We start from the raw sequence: 20000 nt of genomic DNA, 5'->3' as shown, positions 1-20000 counted from the left end.
CATCATACACAGAGGACACACTTTGACCAAGCCAGCATCATCACCTTGAGCTAGGTGAGAGGAAGGGACTGGGGGAAGGGACTGGATGGAGGGACTGGATGGAGGGACTACGGGAAGGGACTGGATGGAGGGACTAGGGGAAGTGACTAGGGGAAGGGACTGGATGGAGGGACTAGGGGAAGGGACTGGATGGAGGGACTAGGGGAAGGGACTAGGGGAAGCGACTGGATGGAGGGACTAGGGGAAGGGACTGGATGGAGGGACTAGGGGAAAGGACTGGGGGAAGGGACTGGATGGAGGGACTAGGGGAAGGGAATGGATGGAGGGACTGGATGGAGGGACTAGGGGAAGGGACTGGGTGGAGGGACTGGATGGAGGGACTAGGGGAAGGGACTGGGTGGAGGGACTGGATGGAGGGACTAGGGGAAGGGACTGGATGGAGGGACTAGGGGAAGCGACCATGGGAAGGGACTGGGTGGAGGGACTAGGGGAAGCGACTAGGGGAAGGGACTGGATGGAGGGACTGGATGGAGGGACTAGGGGAAGGGACTGGGTGGAGGGACTGGATGGAGGGACTAGGGGAAGGGACTGGATGGAGGGACAAGGGGAAGCGACTAGGGGAAGGGACTGGATGGAGGGACTAGGGGAAGGGACTGGATAGAGGGACTAGGGGAAGGGACTAGGGGAAGGGACTAGGGGAGAGACTAGGGGGAGGGACTAGGGGAGGGACTAGGGGAAGGGACTCGATGGAAGGACTAGGGGAAGGGACTGGATGGAGGGACTAGGGGAAGGGACTAGGGGAGGGACTAGGGGAAGGGACTAGGGGAGGGACTAAGAGAAGGGACTGGATGGAGGGACTAGGGGAAGGGACTGGATCAAGGGACTAGGGGAAGGGACTGGATGGAGGGACTAGGGGGAAGGGACTAGGGGAAGGGACTGGATGGAGGGACTAGGGGAAGGGACTAAGGGAAGGGACTGGATGGAGGGACTAGGGGAAGGGACTAGGGGAAGGGATGGAGGGACTAGGGGAAGGGACTGGATCAAGGGACTAGGGGAAGGGACTAGGGGAAGAGACTGGATGGAGGGACTAGGGGAAGGGACTAGGGGAAGAGACTAGGGGAAGGGACTAGGGGAAGGGACTGGATGGAGGGATTAGGGGAAGGGACTAGGGGGAGGGACTGGATGGATGGATTAGGGGAAGGGACTAGGGGAAGGGAATGGATGGAGGGACTAGGGGAAGGGACTGGGTGGAGGGACTAGGGGAAGGGACTGGATGGAGGGACTTGGGGAAGGGACTGGATGGAGGGACTTGGGGAAGGGACTGGATGGAGGGAATAGGGGAAGGGACTGGATGGAAGGACTAGGGGAAGGGACTGGATGGAGGGACTAGGGGAAGGGACTGGATGGAGGGACTAGGGGAAGGGACTGGATGGAGGGACTAGGGGAAGGGACAAGGGGAAGGGACTGGGAAGGAACTGGAGTAAGGGACTGGATGGAGGGACTAGGGAAAGGGACTAGGGGAAGGGACTGGATGGAGGGACTAGGGGAAGGGACTAGTGGAAGGGACTGGATGAAGGGACTAGGGGAAGGGACTTGAGGAAGGGACTAGGGGAAGGGACTGGATGGAAGGACTATGGGAAATGACTAGGGGACGGGACTGGATGGAGGGACTAGGGGAAGGGACTGGATGGAGGGACTAGGGGAAGGGACTGGATGGAGGGACTAGGGGAAGGGACAAGGGGAAGGGACTGGGAAGGAACTGGAGTAAGGGACTGGATTGAGGGACTAGGGAAAGGGACTAGGGGAAGGGACTGGATGGAAGGACTAGGGGAAGGGACTGGATGGAGGGACTAGGGGAAGGGACAAGGGGAAGGGACTGGGAAGGAACTGGAGTAAGGGACTGGATGGAGGGACTAGGGAAAGGGACTAGGGGAAGGGACTGGATGGAGGGACTAGGGGAAGGGACTAGGGGAAGGGACTAGATGGAGGGACAAGGGGAAGGGACTAGGGGACGGGACTGGATGGAGGGACTAGGGGAAGGGACTGGATGGAGGGACTAGGGGAAGGGACTGGATGGAGGGACTAGGGGAAGGGACAAGGGGAAGGGACTGGGAAGGAACTGGAGTAAGGGACTGGATGGAGGGACTAGGGAAAGGGACTAGGGGAAGGGACTAGATGGAGGGACAAGGGGAAGGGACTAGTGGAAGGGACTGGATGAAGGGACTAGGGGAAGGGACTGGATGGAAGGACTAGGGGAAGGGACTGGATGGAAGGACTAGGGGAAGGGACTAGATGGAGGGACTAGGGGAAGGGACTAGGGGAAGGAACTGGGGGAAGGGACTGGATGGAGGGACTAGGGAAAGGGACTGGATGAAGGGACTAGGGGAAGGGACTGGATGGAAGGACTAGGGGAAGGGACTGGATGGAAGGACTAGGGGAAGGGACTGGATGGAAGGACTAGGGGAAGGGACTGGATGGAGGGACTAGGGGAAGGGACTAGGGGAAGGAACTGGGGGAAGGGACTGGATGGAGGGACTAGGGAAAGGGACTAGGGGAAGGGACTGGATGAAGGGACTAGGGGAAGGGGGCTTGAGGAAGGGACTAGGGGAAGGGACTGGATGGAAGGATTAGGGGAAGGGACTAGGGGAAGGGACTGGATCGAGGGACTAGGGGAAGGGACTTGAGGAAGGGACTAGGGGAAGGGATTAGAGGAAGGGACTAAGAGACTAGGGAAAGGGACTAGGGGAAGGGACTAGAGGAAGGGACTAAGAGACAAGGGGAAGGGACTAGAGGAAGGGACAAAGAGACTAGGGGAAGGGACTAGAGGAAGGGACTAGAGGAAGGGACTTGGGGAAGGGACTGGATGGAGGGATTAGGGGAAGGGACTAGGGGAAGGGACTGGATCGAGGGACTAGGGGAAGGGACCTGAGGAAGGGACTAGGGGAAGGGATTAGAGGAAGGGACTAAGAGACTAGGGGAAGGGACTAGGGGAAGGGACTAGAGGAAGGGACTAAGAGACTAGGGGAAGGGACTAGGGAAGGGACTAGAGGAAGGGACTAAGAGACTATGGGAAGGGACTAGAGGAAAGGACTAGGGGGAGGGACTAGAGGAAGGGACTAGGGGAAGGGACTAAGAGACTAGGGGAAGGGACTGATGGAAGGACTAATGGAAGGGACTAGGGGAAGGGGCTAGGGGAAGGGACTAAGATACTAGGGGAAGGGACTGATGGAAGGACTAGGGGAAGGGACTAGGGGAAGAGACTAGGGGGAAGGGACTAGGGGGAAGGGACTAGGGGGAAGGGACTAGGGGAAGGGACTAGGGGAAGGACTAGGGGAGGGACTAGGGGAAGGACTAAGAGACTGGGGAAGGGACTAAGAGACTAGGGGAGGGACTAGGGGAAGGGACTGATGGAGGGACTAGGGGAATGGACTGATGGAAGGACTAGGGGAGGGACTAGGGGAAGGGACTAAGAGACTAGGGGAAGGGACTAAGAGACTAGGGGAAGGGACTGATGGAAGGACTAGGGGAAGGGACTAGAGTGAGGGACTAGGGGAAGGGACTAGAAGAATGGACTAAGAGACTAGGGAAGGGACTAAGAGACTAGGGGAAGGGACTAAGAGACTAGGGGAAGGGACTAAGAGACTAGGGAAGGGACTGATGGAAGGAATAGGGGAAGGGACTAGAGTGAGGGACTAGGGTAAGGGACTAGAAGAATGGACTAAGAGACTAGGGGAAGGGACTAAGAGACTAGGGGAAGGGACTAAGAGACTAGGGGAAGGGACTAAGAGACTAGGGAAGGGACTGATGGAAGGACTAGGGGAAGGGACTAGAGTGAGGGACTAGGGGAAGGGACTAGAGGAAGGAACTAGAAGAATGGACTAAGAGACTAGGGGAAGGGACTAAGAGACTAGGGGAAGGGACTAAGAGACTAGGGGAAGGGACTAAGAGACTAGGGGTAGGGAATATGGGAGGGGACTCGGAGACTAGGGCACTAGAGGATGGGACTAGGGGAGGGAACTAGGAGACAAGGGGACTAGGGAAGGGACTAGTGGACAAAGGAAGAAACTAGGGGAGATGTGTGTGTGTGTGTGATTGGCTCACCCTCCCTGGCCTTACGCTCCGTGATAGGCCGGGCCATGGAGGCGGTCTTGAAAAGGAAGCCATTGTGAGTGACGGGGTGCTGTGGTGAATAGTGTTGAGGCTCCATGGCCCCGGTCACCTCCGACCGAGGCAGCTCTGCAGACACACAACAACACACTGTCAACATGCACACTCATTATTACACTGGAATACAACATGTAAATACCTGTGTTGAGGTTGTGTGAGAGGAACTGGGCCTGTAGTTTCTGGTTGTGGGCGAGTGCCAGGGAGAGAGGGGAGGGACAGTCAGCCTGGCCAGTAGAACAGTTCACATCAGCTCCACAGAACACCAGACATAAGGTCTCCAGGACATCACTGCACTGCACGTTTATACACAGGGCCTGGAAAGAGAGAGGGGGGAGAGAGGGGGAAAGGGGGGAGAGAGGGGGGGGGGGGGAGAAGGGGAAAGGGGGGAGAGAGAGAGGGGGAGAGAGAGAGGGGGAGATAGGGGGAAAGGGGGGAGAGAGAGGGGGGGAGAGAGGGGGGAAGGGGAGAGAGAGAGGGGGGAGAGAAGGGGAAAGGTGGGAGAGAGAGAGGGGAGAGAGGGGAGAGAGAGAGGGGGAGAGAGGGAGTGGAGAGAGAGGGGGGAGAGAGGGGGAAAGGGGAGAGAGAGAGGGGGGAGAGAGGGGGAAAGGGGGGAGAGAGAGAGGGGGAGAGAGGGGAGAGAGAGAGGGGGGGAGGAGAGAGGGGAGAGAGAGGGGGGAGAGAGAGAGGGGGGGGGAGAAGGGGAAAGGGGGAGAGAGAGAGGGGGAGAGAGAGAGGGGGGAGATAGGGGAAAGGGGGGAGAGAGAGGGGGGAGAGAGGGGGGAAGGGGAGAGAGAGAGGGGGGGAGAGAAGGGGAAAGGGGGAGAGAGAGAGGGGGAGAGAGGGGAGAGAGAGAGGGGGAGAGAGGGGAGAGAGAGAGGGGGAGAGAGGGGGAGAGAGGGAGGGGAGAGAGAGGGGGGAGAGAGGGGGAAAGGGGGAGAGAGAGAGGGGGGAGAGAGGGGGAAAGGGGGGAGAGAGGGGAGAGAGAGAGGGGGAGAGAGGGGAGAGAGAGAGGGGGGGAGGAGAGAGGGGAGAGAGAGGGGGAGAGAGAGAGAGAGAGAGACCCAAAATTAAGGAAAGCTTTGACTATGTACAGACTCAGTGAGCATAGCCTTGCTATTGAGAAAGGCCGCCGTAGGCAGACATGGCTCTCAAGAGAAGACAGGCTATGTGCTCACTGCCCACAAAATGAGGTGGAAACTAAGCTGCACTTCCTAACCTCCTGCCAAATGTATGACCATATTAGAGAGACATATTTCCATCAGATTACACAGATCCACAAAGAATTCGAAAACAAATCCAATTTTGATAAACTCCCATATCTACTGGGTGAAATTCCACAGTGTGCCATCGCAGCAGCAAGATTTGTGACCTGTTGCCACGAGAAAAGGGCAACCAGTGAAGAACACACACCATTGTAAATACAACCCATATTTATGAAAGGGGGGAGAGAGAGAGGGGGTCAGAGAGGGGGGAAGGGGGGAGAGAGAGGGGGGGGAGAGAGAGAGAGGGGGGAGAGGTTAGGGTGGGATAACTGTTTCAAATTCAGAAAATGTTTTGATCACTTTGTCAGTGTTAGCGAGGAGGAAGTAACATTGCTGCTATGCTGAGTCTGAGCTTTTTGCTTGAAACAGCAGTGACCAAACTGTCATTGTAGCTGTCACAGCAGTATTAGACTGTAATTGTAGCTGTCACAGCAGTATTATACTGTCATTGTAGGTCTCACAGCAGTATTAGACCGTCACTGTAGCTGTCACAGCAGTATTAGTGAACTTGTTTCTCAATTCATAGTTCAGGGTCTCAGACAGTTGTACAACATTATGACATCATAACCTACGACATTCCACAAGCCTACACATTTCACACCAACCCACAGTCCACCTGTTGTTGTTGGGCAAAGCAGTGGAGCAGCTGACTCACAGCTGTGGTTCAGAACAATCCACTGTTTCTCAACTGACACCAATGACTCACATCTCTGAGGACTTTAAGGTGAGGGGGACAGGGTAAGGGACCAGGGGACAGGGTCGGGGTAAGACTAAACGGGGTGAGGGGACAGGTTAACTGGGAATCATGGGAGGAAATTAAAACCAGAGAGGGTGACTGCCCCGTTGAGAGAAAGATAGAGACCAGGAGAGATACAAAACAGGGAGGAGGATGTTTTTACAGCTGAGCTCAATGTAGCCTTCCAGCTGGAGCACAACCCAACACAGTAACACACACCTTATTACAAGCACACACACAATGATGCTGCTGCACTCTCTTCTGAACCAACAACCCACATCCTTTTGGTGTGATTGGGGGGTTCCACACTTCCATGTCACTCCTCTGTCTCTTCCCTTCTCTCCTTCCTCCCTCTCTACTCAATTCTCTCCCTTCTCCTACTCTCTCCTTCTCCTGCTCTCCCCTTCTCCTGCTCTATCCTTCTCCTGCTCTCTCCTTCTCCTGCTCTCTCCTTCTCCTGCTCTCCCCTTCTCCTGCTCTCCCCTTCTCCTGCTCTATCCTTCTCCTGCTCTCTCCTTCTCCTGCTCTCTCCTTCTCCTGCTCTCTCCTTCTCCTGCTCTCTCCTTCTCCTGCTCTCCCCTTCTCCTGCTCTCCCCTTCTCCTACTCTCTCCTTCTTCTACCCTGTCATTCTCCTACTCTCCCTTCTCCTGCTCTCTCCTTCTCCTGCTCTCTCCTTCTCCTGCTCTCCCCTTCTCCTGCTCTCCCCTTCTCCTACTCTCTCTTTCTTCTACCCTGTCCTTCTCCTACTCTCCCTTCTCCTGCTCTCTCCTTCTCCTGCTCTCTCCTTCTCCTGCTCTCCCCTTCTCCTACTCTCTCCTTCTTCTACCCTGTCCTTCTCCTACTCTCCCTTCTCCTGCTCTCTCCTTCTCCTGCTCTCTCCTTCTCCTGCTCTCTCCTTCTCCTACTCTCTCCTCCTACATATTTTTATTCTCCAGGACTTCTAGCCCTCACACATTAGCAAACATGCACACAGACACAGGGAGGAATCAAAGACTTTTACACAACCCCTGGAGAGCTAGAGAGAAAGAAAGAAAGAGAACAAGATAGAGAGAGCGAAACACAGAGAGAGAATGATTTTTCTGAGGGCCGTGTGGAGTGCACTCTATACCCTGGGTGTGTCTCTGAAAGGAAAGTGATTACAAATACCCCTTGCCTCTATCCTCCCCATTCCCTCCATCCGCAAAATAACAAATGTTACACATGCTTGGCAAGCAGAGGAGCCACACAAACACATTCACACAATACAGACACACAAGACAGGAAGAAAGAAGTGTGATCCATCTGTTCCAGCATTACCTCACCAGAGAGACCTACTGTTGCAGACAGAGATCTATCAGACAGAGAGACCAGCAGACAGAGAGACCTGGTGTAGCAGACATAGACACCTACTGTAGCAGACAGAGAGACCTACTGTAGCAGACAGAGAGACCAATTAGACAGAGAGGCCTATCAGACAGAGAGACCTATCAGACAGAGAGCCCTATCAGACAGAGAGCCCTATCAGACAGAGAGCCCTATCAGACAGAGAGCCCTATCAGACAGAGAGACCTATCAGACAGAGAGCCCTATCAGACAGAGAGACCTATCAGACAGAGAGACCTATCAGACAGAGAGACCTATCAGACAGAGAAACGTATCAGACAGAAAGACCCAGCAGACAGAGAGACCTACTGTAGCAGACAGAGACTTATCATACAGAGAGACCTATCAGACAGAGAGCCCTATCAGACAGAGAGCCCTATCAGAAAGAGAAACCTATCAGACAGAGAGAACCAGCAGACAGAGACTTATCAGACAGATAAACCTATCAGACAAAGAGACCTATCAGACAGAGAGACATAGCAGACAGAGAGACATAGCAGACAGAGGGACATAGCAGACAGAGCGACCTAGCAGACAGAGTGGGAAAACAAGGCTGAGGAGAAAAACAGAGAGAGTGTGATATGAAAGAAAGAGAGGAGACAAATAATTTAAACATTTGGGAGAAGAGAAATAGGGCAAAGAGAGAAAATAGAGAAACAGGCAACAAAGATATTAGAATAAGAGGGGAAAGGATAGAGAAAGAGGAGAATAAGAGGGGACAGAACAGAGAAAGAGAGGAGAATAAGAGGGGAAAGGATAGAGAAAGAGGAGAATAAGAGGGGACAGGATAGAGAAAGAGAGGAGAATAAGAGGGGAAAGGAGAGAGAAAGAGGGGAGAATAAGAGGGGAAAGGATAGAGAAAGTCTCACACCCTGATGTGTTTCACCTGTCTTGTGCTTGTCTCCACCCCCTCCAGGTGTCGCCCATCTTCCCCGTTATCTCCTGTGCATTTATACCTGTGTTTTCTGTTTGGCTGTTGCCAGTTTGTCTTGTCTCATCAAGTCTACCAGCGTTTTTCCCGTACTCCTGTTTCTCATTAGTTCCTGTTTTATTTTAGTTCTCCTGGTTTTTGACCATTCTGCCTGCCCTGACCCTGAGCCTGCCTGCTGTTCTGTACCTCACGGACTCCTGGATTATCGACCTCTGCCTGCCCCTTGACCTGTCCTTTGCCTGCCCCCTGTTTTGTAAATAAACATTTGTTATTTCGAACTGTCTGCATCTGGGTCTTATCCTGAGGTCTGATAGTAGGAACTGGCCATGACTGACTGACACAGCAGACTCGGACCAGCTCTGCAACACCGTCTCCTCCCAAGGAGCCTCCATTAGGAGACACGAGGAGTTACTTTGAGGTCTTATGGAAGGGTTCCAGACCTTAGCAGAACACCATGACCAAGCCTTGAATGAATTGGTGTGAGGCAGCCAGCCACGACAGTAACCTCCCAGCTCCTCAGTAAAACAGCTGTCGGCAGTGCGTCTCTCCAGGCCATCCAGGCTTCTCGAGAACCCCGCTTACCTCCTCCAGAACGCTTTGCTGGAAGGTCAGGAACCTGACGGGAGTTTCTCTTCCAGTGTTCCCTCATCTTCGAACTACCCAGTGTTCCCTCATCTTCGAGCTGCCCAGTGTTCCCTCATCTTCGAGCTGCCCAGTGTTCCCTCATCTTCGAACTGCCCAGTGTTCCCTCATCTTCGAACAGCCCAGTGTTCCCTCATCTTCGAGCTGCCCAGTGTTCCCTCATCTTCGAGCTGCCCAGTGTTCCCTCATCTTCGAGCTGCAGCCCTTGTCCTTTCCCTCAGACCGCTTGAAGATAGCGTATTTCATAACACTAATGTCCAGGAGGGCTCTCGCCTGGGCTACGGCGGTGTGAGAACAATGATCTGCTTGCTGTATGTTTCAGTCTGGAGGAGTTCGTAGCTGAGGTAAAAAAGGTTTTTGATTCTCCATTGTCCGGGAGAGAGGCTGCCCGGAAGTTACTCCAGCTCCGCCAAGACCCCTGCAGTGTGGAGGACTATCCGCACATTCCTACATGGATTATCGGAGGAGGTTAAGGACGAGGTCGCTGCCCGGGAGCTGCCTACAGATCTCGACTCGCTCATCGCCTTGACCATCTGAATCGATGGGCGGCTACGTGAACGTAGGAGGGAGAGGAGGTCTGCCGGCTCGCCTTTTCCGGAGCCGATGCAACTCGTCAGAGCTAGGCTGCCTCCAACTTAACGCTTACGCAGACCCAGAGTTGTCTATATTGCAGAACTGCCCGTCATTATGTGTCTACCGGTCCATTAAAAGGACCATGTTCATCAGTAGGTACGAGTACTCTGGTGAACCATACGGTTTTTCTTCTCCCCTTACTCACACCCCTCTCCATGCCATCCTCCTGTGGGGCAACTAGTCAAAATCTCTCCGGGCTCTCATTGACTCTGGGGCCGACGAGAGTTTCATGGACGCCACCCTGGTGTTTGAGCTGGGCATCCCCACTCAGCCCCTCTCCATTCCCATGGATGTTAGAGCACAGGATGGGCACTCTATAGGCAGGGTCACCCACAATACTACTCCTATCCACCTGTGTGTGTCTGGGAACCACACTGAGTCTATTAAGTTTATGCTCATCAAGTCTCCTCAGGTTCCCGGGGTATTGGGGTTTTCTTGGCTCCAGCGCCACAATCCCCTTATCAAAAGACTACTGGTACTTTCATTGGCTGGAGCCCGTTCTGCCGCGCCCATTGTCTGAAGTCGGCGCAGCCTGCCCCGGGACATCTTCCTGTGGGGTCGGAAGATGCCTCAGACCTCTCCACCGTTCTCGCGGAGTACCAGGACCTACGGGAAGTTTTCAGCAAGGCCTGGGCCACGTCGCTTCCTCCGCGTCGACCCTATGACTGCGGGTCCAACCTTCTCCCGGGCACTACACCACCCCGGGGACAGCTGTATTCCCTGTACCAGCAGTCCATCTTCTCTAAGTTGGACGTGCAGAACACCTATCACCTGGTACAGATACGGGACTGAAAGACAGCCTTCAACACTGCTAGCGGACATTATGAAAACCTGGTGATGCCATTCGGTCTGACCAATGCTCCTGCAGTGTTCCAGGCCCTGGTTAATAACATTCTCCGCTGCATGTTGAACCGGTTCGTGTTTGTCTACCTGGACGACATCCTCATTTTTTCCCGCTCGGCTCAAAAACACGTCCTCCATGTCCTCCAGCGTCTCCTGGAGACCCAGCTTTTTGTCAAAGCCGAAAAATGCAAATTCCAATGCTCCACCATCACCTTCCTTGGGTACATCATCGCTGCTCGGAATGTGCAGATGGATCCCGGAACATTAAGATCGGTGGTGGATTGGCCCAAGCCCACGTCCAGAGTGCAGCTGCAACGTCTCTTAGGATTTTCCCATTTCTATTTCCGTTTTTGTCTGGGGTTCTAGCACCCTGGCTTAACCCCTGTCAGCACTCACCTCTCCCAAGGTCCCATTCACGTGGTCCCCAGCTGCTGACTGGGCTTTCCTAGATGCGTCGGATGTCGAAGTGGGGGCCGTCTTGTCCCAGTGTTCTGCCCTGGACTTTAAGCTGCATCCCTGCACCTTCTCCTCCCATCCTCTTAACGCCACGGAGAGGAATTATGATGTGGGGAATCGAGAACTACTCCCAGTGAAGATGACATTGGAGGAGTGGAGACACTGGTTAGAGGGGGCGGAACTTCCATTCATAGTGTGGACGGACCACAAGAACCTGGAATATCTCTGTACCGCCAAGCGTCTCAACTCCAGGCAAGCGCGATAGGCCCTGTTGTTCACCCTGTTCAACTTCACCATCTCCTACCAGCCAGGGTCTAAGAATGTTAAGTCGGACATGCTTTCACTCCACTATAGCCCCACATCTACACCCTCGGGCCCCGAGACTATTCTTCCTACCTCGTGCCTGGGGGGGGGGGGGGCTCCGGCTAATCAGATGTTTGTCCCAGACGCAGCCCACTCCCCGGTTCTGGAAAGGGCTCCTTCTTCCAGGCTTGCCTGCCACCCTGGCTCCCGTCAGACCCTGGCCTTTGTGCGACAATGCTTTATTTTGGTGGCCCACCATGGTCCCTGACGTCTCCGCGTTCATCGCCGCCTGCACTGTCAAAACAAGACTCCTCTGCAAGCTCCGACTGGCCTCCTTCAACCTCTTCCTGTCCCTCACCGTCCCTGGTCACATATATCCCTGGACTTCATCACTGGTCTCTCTTCGTATGATGGAAACACCACTATCCTCACAGTGGTGGACAGGTTTTCCAAAACCGCTCATTTCATTCCCCTCCCCAAGCTACCTTCTGCCAAGGAGACGGCCCAGGTCATGGTGCAGCACGTCTTCCGGATCCATGGACTTCCGGTGGACATGGTCTCCGACCGTGATCCTCAGTTCTCGTCCCGGTACTGGAAGGCCTTCTGCACACTCATTGGGTCATCCGTCAGCCTGTCCTCCTGGTTTCATCTGAAATCCAACGGCCAGTCAGAGAGTGCCAATCAAGACCTGGAGACGACTCTTCAGTGCCTTGTCTCGGCCAACCCCACCTTCTGCAGCCAGAAACTTGTGTGGGTGGAGTACTCCTGGGAACACCCTTCCCTGCTCAGCCACTGGGCTCTCGCCCTTCGAGTTAGCCACTGGGCTCTCGCCCTTCGAGTGCTCCGTTGGTTATCACCCTCGCTCTTCCCGGAGCAAGAGGAAGAGGACAACATACCCTCGGTCCAGATGTTTGGCCGCTGCTGTCGGCGTACCTGGAAGAGAGCTAGGTCCACTCTTCTCAAGACCACCTCCAGGTATCGTCAACAGGCGAACCGCCACCTGACCCCAGCTCCCCCGCTATTGTCTTGGGCAGAGGGTATGGCTGTCCACACGGGATCTGCCCCTCCGGGTAGAGTCCCGCAAACTTTCCCCCGATTTATCGTCCCTTTCCCCAACTCCAAGATCCTTAGCCCCTCTGCTGTTTGTCATCTATTGCACCGAACCCTCTGTATACATCCCACCTTTCAATGATTAAACCTGTCTCACAGCCCTCTGTCTCCTGTTTCACCTGTCTTGTGCTTGTCTCCTGTTTTTCTAGTTCTCCCGGTTTTTGACCATTATGCCTGCCCTGACCCTGAGCCTGCCTGGTGTTCTGTACTTTACAGACTCTGCCCTGGATTATCGACCTCTGCCTGCCCTTGATCTGTAGCTTGCCTGCCCCCTGTTTTGTAAATAAATATTTGTTATTTCGAACTGTCTGCATCTGGGTCTTATCCTGAGGTCTGATAGAAAGAGAAGAGAATAAGAGGGTTAAGGAAGAGAAAGGGATCGAAGCTGTGTCCTAGCAACTGATCTATATAAGAGCCATATTGACACACATCCAATGAAACAGGCCCATAGATTGTTTACTGCAAGTCAGCCAATCAGCCAACACCACGCCTGCACCCACCCAGCACCTACTATTGACATTGTAGTCATTTAGCAGACTTATCCAGAAAGACTTAGTGCATTAATTCTAAGAAGCTAGGCAGGACAACCACATATCACAGTCACAGTAAGTACATTTCTGCGGTGGTGGGGGGGGGGTGATGTAGGACTAATCGAGATACTCTCGAGATCCGTTTTCAGAAGATGCGCAGGGATTCATTGTTCCGTCATTGGTGTGCCAGGGCAGAAGATAGCTTTGGCTGGGATAAGCCGGCCCCTCATAGGGGTTGAAGTCCCAAGAAACCAAAGATGGCAGAACTGAGTGCTCAGGTTGAGGTGTATGGTTTGAACCACACAGACATGTCAATATTCAATACAGACATATGGAGAAATTCCTAAACCACTCGCACACACAAACATATCCAAAATCATCCATGCACACACACAAATACCTCTGCGTCTCATAAGCCCACAGCCCACAGTCACACTGTCAAATTAATATTCTCAATGGTTGCTGTCTAATCACTGGGTTGGTTGTATATTCTAGCATCTCGTCCTGACAAAATATCCCGTTTAAAACGGGAACGTTTTTTTTTTCCAAAAATGAAAATACTCCCCCTAGAGTCACAAGAGGTTAATTATCATGTGGAGGTTAGCTGTGAGGTAGACTGGCAGCCCTGTAAAAGCAGTGCTAGCCTGCACTGAGAGATGCTAGAAAAGCGGAAATAATTTAGCTTCACTATGTTATAACTGTGTAGCATAACAATCAAATTAGGATCCAAGTTTTTCCTGACCATGTCAGCTGACCAGGAAAAACTCCTGGCGCTAGCTATAAGATGCTAACATAGTTTGGCGTTGATGTGCTATAAGATGCTAACATTGTTTAGCAGTGATGTGTTATAGCATGCTAACATAGTTTAGCTGGGATGTGTTATAAGATGCTAACATAGTTTAACTGTGATGTGTTAAAAGATGCTAACATAGTTTAGCTGTGATATGCTATAAGATGCAAACATTGTTTAGCAGTGATGTGATATAGCATGCTAACATAGTTTAGCTGAGATGTGTTATAAGATGCTAACATAGTTTAGCTGTGATGTGTTATAAGATGCTAACATAGTTTAGCAGTGATGTGTTATAAGATGCTAACATAGTTTAGCAGTGATGTGCTATAAGATGCTAACATTGTTTAGCAGTGATGTGTTATAGCATACTAACATAGTTTAGCTGGGATGTGTTATAAGATGCTAACATAGTTTAACTGTGATGTGCTATAAGATGCTAACATAGTTTAGCTGAGATGTGTTATAAGATGCTAACATAGTTTAGCTGTGATGTGTTATAAGATGCTAACATAGTTTAGCAGTGATGTGTTATAAGATGCTAACATAGTTTAGCAGTGATGTGTTATAAGATGCTAACATAGTTTAGCAGTGATGTGCTATAAGATGCTAACATGGTTTAGCTGTGATGTGATATAGCATGCTAACATAGTTTAGCTGAGATGTGCTATAAGATGCTAACATAGTTTAGCTGAGATGTGTTATAAGATGCTAACATAGTTTAGCTGTGATGTGTTATAAGATGCTAACATAGTTTAGCTGTGATGTGCTATAAGATGCTAACATGGTTTAGCTGTGATGTGCTATAAGATGCTAACATGGTTTAGCTGTAATGTGCCATGAGATTCTGGCATATAGGTAACAGCCAAAATAAAGAAAACACCAACATAAAGTGTCTTAACAGGCCGTTGGATCACTACGAGCCACCAGAACAACTTCAATGCACCTTGGCATAGATTCTACAAGTATCTGGAACTCTATTGGAGGGATGCGACACCATTCTTCCACAATAAATAATTTGGCGTTTTGTTGATGGTGGTGGAAAGCCTCAGGCGCCGCTCCAGAATGTTCAATTGTGTTGAGATCTGGTGACTGAGACACACACCTTTTAAACCCCCCCCCCCCCCCCCCCCCCCCCCCCCCTCTATGCTCCTTTGAGACCCAAAGTCACAGATCTCTTGTAGTCAAAATAATGGGCAACTGGGCATTTTTAACACATGTTCTTAAGCATGATGGGATGTTAATTGCTTAATTAACCGGTGTGAAAGCATCTACTTTCAATTTACTTAGTATCCCATAATTTACTCGTGTGTTTTCCTTTATTTTGGCAGTGCCCTGTAGTTTAGCCGTGATGTGTTATAAGATGCTATCAGCATAGATCAGCAGAGTGGGAGAGGGAGCTGACTCGTACAAGACTGTCCATTCAGAAAGGGGAGGCTATGACCACACAAAGAACACATGGAGTCACACGTCTCCCTCCAGCTGAGCATAGAGGAAGTCGTCCATTTCAATCATCCAACTCACATATTTACACACTTCAACACACTTACGCAAATACAACTCTGAGACCCACACTCGAATACAACTCTGAGACCCACACTCGGATACAACTCTGAGACCCACACTCGAATACAACTCTGAGACCCACACTCGGATACAACTCTGAGACCCACACTCAAATACAACTCTGAGACCCACACTCGGATACAACTCTCAGACCCACACTCGAATACAACTCTCAGACCCACACTCCAATACAACTCTCAGACCCACACTCCAATACAACTCTCAGACCCACACTCCAATACAACTCTCAGACCCACACTCCAATACAACTCTCAGACCCACACTCCAATACAACTCTCAGACCCACACTCCAATACAACTCTCAGACCCACACTCCAATACAACTCTCAGACCCACACTCAAATACAACTCTCAGACCCACACTCCAATACAACTCTCAGACACATTCTTGTCCCTCTCACATTTTATACACACGACACACAAACACAAAAACAGGCCTTGTCCACAAACATACAATGCCAACAAACAGAGCACACAGTCCTACACAGCTACTGCAGTGGTGAACTCACCCATGAGCTGACAGTGTAGTCCTCTTGAATGTCACCGGCGCATGTGTGTGTGTCTGTGTATGTGTGTGTGTGTCCCAAACTGCATAGTTCCAAGTGAAGACGATGCAAGAGCCCTCCTCACAAAAATACATCAACAGAAGAGAGGAGGACAGAGAAAAACACTTTCCTCAGCTCCACTGACCAGACCCTCAGCTCCACTGACCAGACCCTCAGCTCCACTGACCAGACCCTCAGCTCCACTGACCAGACACTCAGCTCCACTGACCAGACACTAAGCTCCACTGACCAGACCCTCAGCTCCACTGACCAGACCCTCAGCTCCACAGACCAGACCCTCAGCTCCACAGACCAGACCCTCAGCTCCACTGACCAGACACTCAGCTCCACTGACCAGACCCAAACAGTGAAACAGGGATAAAAGGGGGAGGAGAAAAACTCTGGAGGGGCGGGGTTAGAGAACATTCCTGTAGAAAGACCATGATGACATCTGATGGAGGGGTGGTGTCAGCAATATGAGCTTATACATGATCGAGGTGGGTTGAGGCCCAGGAAGAGCACAGAGAGAGACACAGTCCAGGCAGCAGGGAATGGACCAGGGAGAACACAGAGAGAGACACAGTCCAGACAACAGGGAATGGACCAGGGAGAACACAGAGACACAGTCCAGGCAGCAGGGAATGGACCAGGGAGAACACAGAGACACAGTCCAGACAACAGGGAATGGACCAGGGAGAACACAGAGACACAGTCCAAGCAGCAGGGAATGGACCAGGGAGAACGGGAACACACCAGAAAAAGAGAGGGGAGAAGGAGAACAAAGGATTCATTTAGTTCAACGCATGAAGAGCGAGAGAGAGGGTGTTTGTGTGTGTGTGTGTGTGTATGTGTGTGTCTCCCTATGCCGTTGCATCCTAGTCCAACAATCAGAAGCAGAGAGAAAACGTCCCCCCCCCCACACACACACACACACACACACACACACACACACACACACACACTGGGCATGAACATCTGGTTAACTAAATCACTTAAGGAGGAAAATGGAATCACTCAAAGTCATGTGCTGAATGTGATTCTCACACACACACACACCCCACACTCACATACACATCTACACACACACTCACAGAGAGAGAGAGACAGAGAGCTGTGTGCAGTTGGCATTGCTTCTGGTAACTGGGTTAAGAGGCTATTGACTGACCCAGCTAAGAGCTGTAACACTAAGGCATTCACTACACAGAAACACACACACTGAATGGAAGAGAAGGGTACTGGAGGGGCTGGATACTGGAGGGGATAGATACTGGAGGGGATAGATACTGGAGGGGGATAGATACTGGAGGGGTGTGGATACTGGAGGGGCTAGATACTGGAGGGGGAAAGATACTGGAGGGGGATAGATACTGGAGGGGCTGGATACTGGAGGGGAATAGATACTGGAGGGGCTAGATACTGGAGGGGGATAGATACTGGAGGGGGATAGATACTGGAGGGGCTGGATACTGGAGGGGGATAGATACTGGAGGGGTGTGGATACTGGAGGGGGATAGATACTGGAGGGGGATAGATACTGGAGGGGTGTGGATACTGGAGGGGTGTGGATACTGGAGGGGGATATATACTGGAGGGGTGTGGATACTGGAGGGGGATAGATACTGGAGGGGTGTGGATACTGGAGGGGGATAGATACTGGAGGGGTGTGGATACTGGAGGGGGATAGATACTGGAGGGGTGTGGATACTGGAGGGGGATAGATACTGGAGGGGGATAGATACTGGAGGGGGATAGATACTGGAGGGGGATAGATAGTGGAGGGGGATAGATACTGGAGGGGTGTGGATACTGGAGGGGGATAGATACTGGAGGGGGATAGATCCTGGAGGGGTGTGGATACTGGAGGGGTGTGGATACTGGAGGGGGATAGATACTGGAGGGGGATAGATACTGTAGGGGGATAGATACTGGAGGGGGATAGATACTGGAGGGGGATAGATACTGGAGGGGGATAGATACTGGAGGGGGATAGATACTGGAGGGGGAAAAATACTGGAGGGGGATAAATCCTGGAGGGGGATAGATACTGGAGGGGGATAGATACTGGAGGGGGATAGATCCTGGAGGGGGATAAATACTGGAGGGGTATGGATATTGGAGGGGTGTGGATACTGGAGGGGGATAGATACTGGAGGGGGATAGATCCTGGAGGGGTGTGGATACTTAAGGGGTGTGGATACTAGAGGGGTGTGGATACTGGAGGGAGAGATACTGGAGGGGTATGGGAGTGTATGGGATCGTTCTGGTTGTCATTTAGATGTGGTAGGGTTACATTAAGGTTAGTTTGGAGGTCAGATCAGGGTTATATAAAGGTTGTTCTTACGTTGTTAAGCTCTTCCTGGTTGCCGTAGAGGGGGTGGTATTTGCGGTATTTGCCCTGTCTGTATTTGGAGCTGACGAATCGTCGGCGGTCTTCGCTGCAGCTGGTCGGACTCAGCGCCTCGCTGGGAGGGACGTTCGCCGCCCAAAATCTGTTCAGACGCTCATTACCTAGCAACAGGAACACCTTGGGGACAGGTAAGGGACAGGCAGGGGTATTAGAGAGGGACACAGTAGTTAGCCAAAATACTGTTCTGTTTCAGCTGTCGTGGGCAGTCTAGCTGTGTGGAGAAGGAGGTACTGTTCTGTTTCAGCTGTCGTGGTCAGTCTAGCTGTTTGGAGAAGGAGGTACTGTTCTGTTTCAGCTGTCGTGGTCAGTCTAGCTGTTTGGAGAAGGAGGTACTGTTCTGTTTCAGCTGTCGTGGGCAGTCTAGCTGTTTGGAGAAGGAGGTACTGTTCTGTTTCAGCTGTCGTGGTCAGTCTAGCTGTTTGGAGTTGGAGGTACTGTTCTGTTTCAGCTGTCGTGGTCAGTCTAGCTGTTTGGAGAAGGAGGTACTGTTCTGTTTCAGCTGTCGTGGTCAGTCTAGCTGTTTGGAGAAGGAGGTACTGTTCTGTTTCAGCTGTCGTGGTCAGTCTAGCTGTTTGGAGAAGGAGGTACTGTTCTGTTTCAGCTGTCGTGGTCAGTCTAGCTGTTTGGAGAAGGAGGTACTGTTCTGTTTCAGCTGTCGTGGGCAGTCTAGCTGTTTGGAGAAGGAGGTACTGTTCTGTTTCAGCTGTCGTGGTCAGTCTAGCTGTTTGGAGAAGGAGGTACTGTTCTGTTTCAGCTGTCGTGGGCAGTCTAGCTGTTTGGAGAAGGAGGTACTGTTCTGTTTCAGCTGTCGTGGGCAGTCTAGCTGTTTGGAGAAGGAGGTACTGTTCTGTTTCAGCTGTCGTGGGCAGTCTAGCTGTTTGGAGAAGGAGGTACTGTTCTGTTTCAGCTGTCGTGGGCAGTCTAGCTGTTTGGAGAAGGAGGTACTGTTCTGTTTCAGCTGTCGTGGTCAGTCTAGCTGTTTGGAGAAGGAGGTACTGTTCTGTTTCAGCTGTCGTGGGCAGTCTAGCTGTTTGGAGGAGGAGGTACTGTTCTGTTTCAGCTGTCGTGGTCAGTCTAGCTGTTTGGAGAAGGAGGTACTGTTCTGTTTCAGCTGTCGTGGGCAGTCTAGCTGTTTGGAGAAGGAGGTACTGTTCTGTTTCAGCTGTCGTGGGCAGTCTAGCTGTTTGGAGAAGGAGGTACTGTTCTGTTTCAGCTGTCGTGGTCAGTCTAGCTGTTTGGAGAAGGAGGTACTTCTCTGTTTCAGCTGTCGTGGTCAGTCTAGCTGTTTGGAGAAGGAGGTACTGTTCTGTTTCAGCTGTCGTGGTCAGTCTAGCTGTTTGGAGAACGAGGTACTGTTCTGTTTCAGCTGTCGTGGGCAGTCTAGCTGTTTGGAGAAGGAGGTACTTCTCTGTTTCAGCTGTCGTGGGCAGTCTAGCTGTTTGGAGAAGGAGGTACTGTTCTGTTTCAGCTGTCGTGGGCAGTCTAGCTGTTTGGAGAAGGAGGTACTTCTCTGTTTCAGCTGTCGTGGGCAGTCTAGCTGTTTGGAGAAGGAGGTACTGTTCTGTTTCAGCTGTCGTGGGCAGTCTAGCTGTTTGGAGAAGGAGGTACTGTTCTGTTTCAGCTGTCGTGGGCAGTCTAGCTGTTTGGAGAAGGAGGTACTGTTCTGTTTCAGCTGTCGTGGGCAGTCTAGCTGTT

The 20000-nt window shown here is 51.9% G+C and overlaps 1 protein-coding gene across 3 annotated transcripts in view; it reads right to left on the bottom strand.

Moving 5' to 3' along the window:
- arap1 (ArfGAP with RhoGAP domain, ankyrin repeat and PH domain 1) overlaps positions 1-20000 on the bottom strand; it is a 114452-nt gene that overhangs the window by 43652 nt on the left and 50800 nt on the right. For all 3 annotated transcript variants that reach the window (XM_036961243.2, XM_090218904.1, XM_090218905.1), the window contains 3 exons: positions 18240-18422; positions 4307-4481; positions 4102-4236 (listed from right to left, as the gene is read on the bottom strand). In XM_036961243.2, the coding sequence (XP_036817138.1) occupies positions 4102-4236; positions 4307-4481; positions 18240-18422 (493 nt within the window). The remainder of the gene's footprint in view (positions 1-4101; positions 4237-4306; positions 4482-18239; positions 18423-20000) is intronic.

The sequence above is a fragment of the Oncorhynchus mykiss genome, chromosome 24, assembly GCF_057628025.1.
Source record: "Oncorhynchus mykiss isolate SJ-2025 chromosome 24, ASM5762802v1, whole genome shotgun sequence".
NCBI lineage: Eukaryota > Metazoa > Chordata > Actinopteri > Salmoniformes > Salmonidae > Oncorhynchus > Oncorhynchus mykiss.
This window is presented reverse-complemented; position numbering and strand designations above follow the sequence as displayed.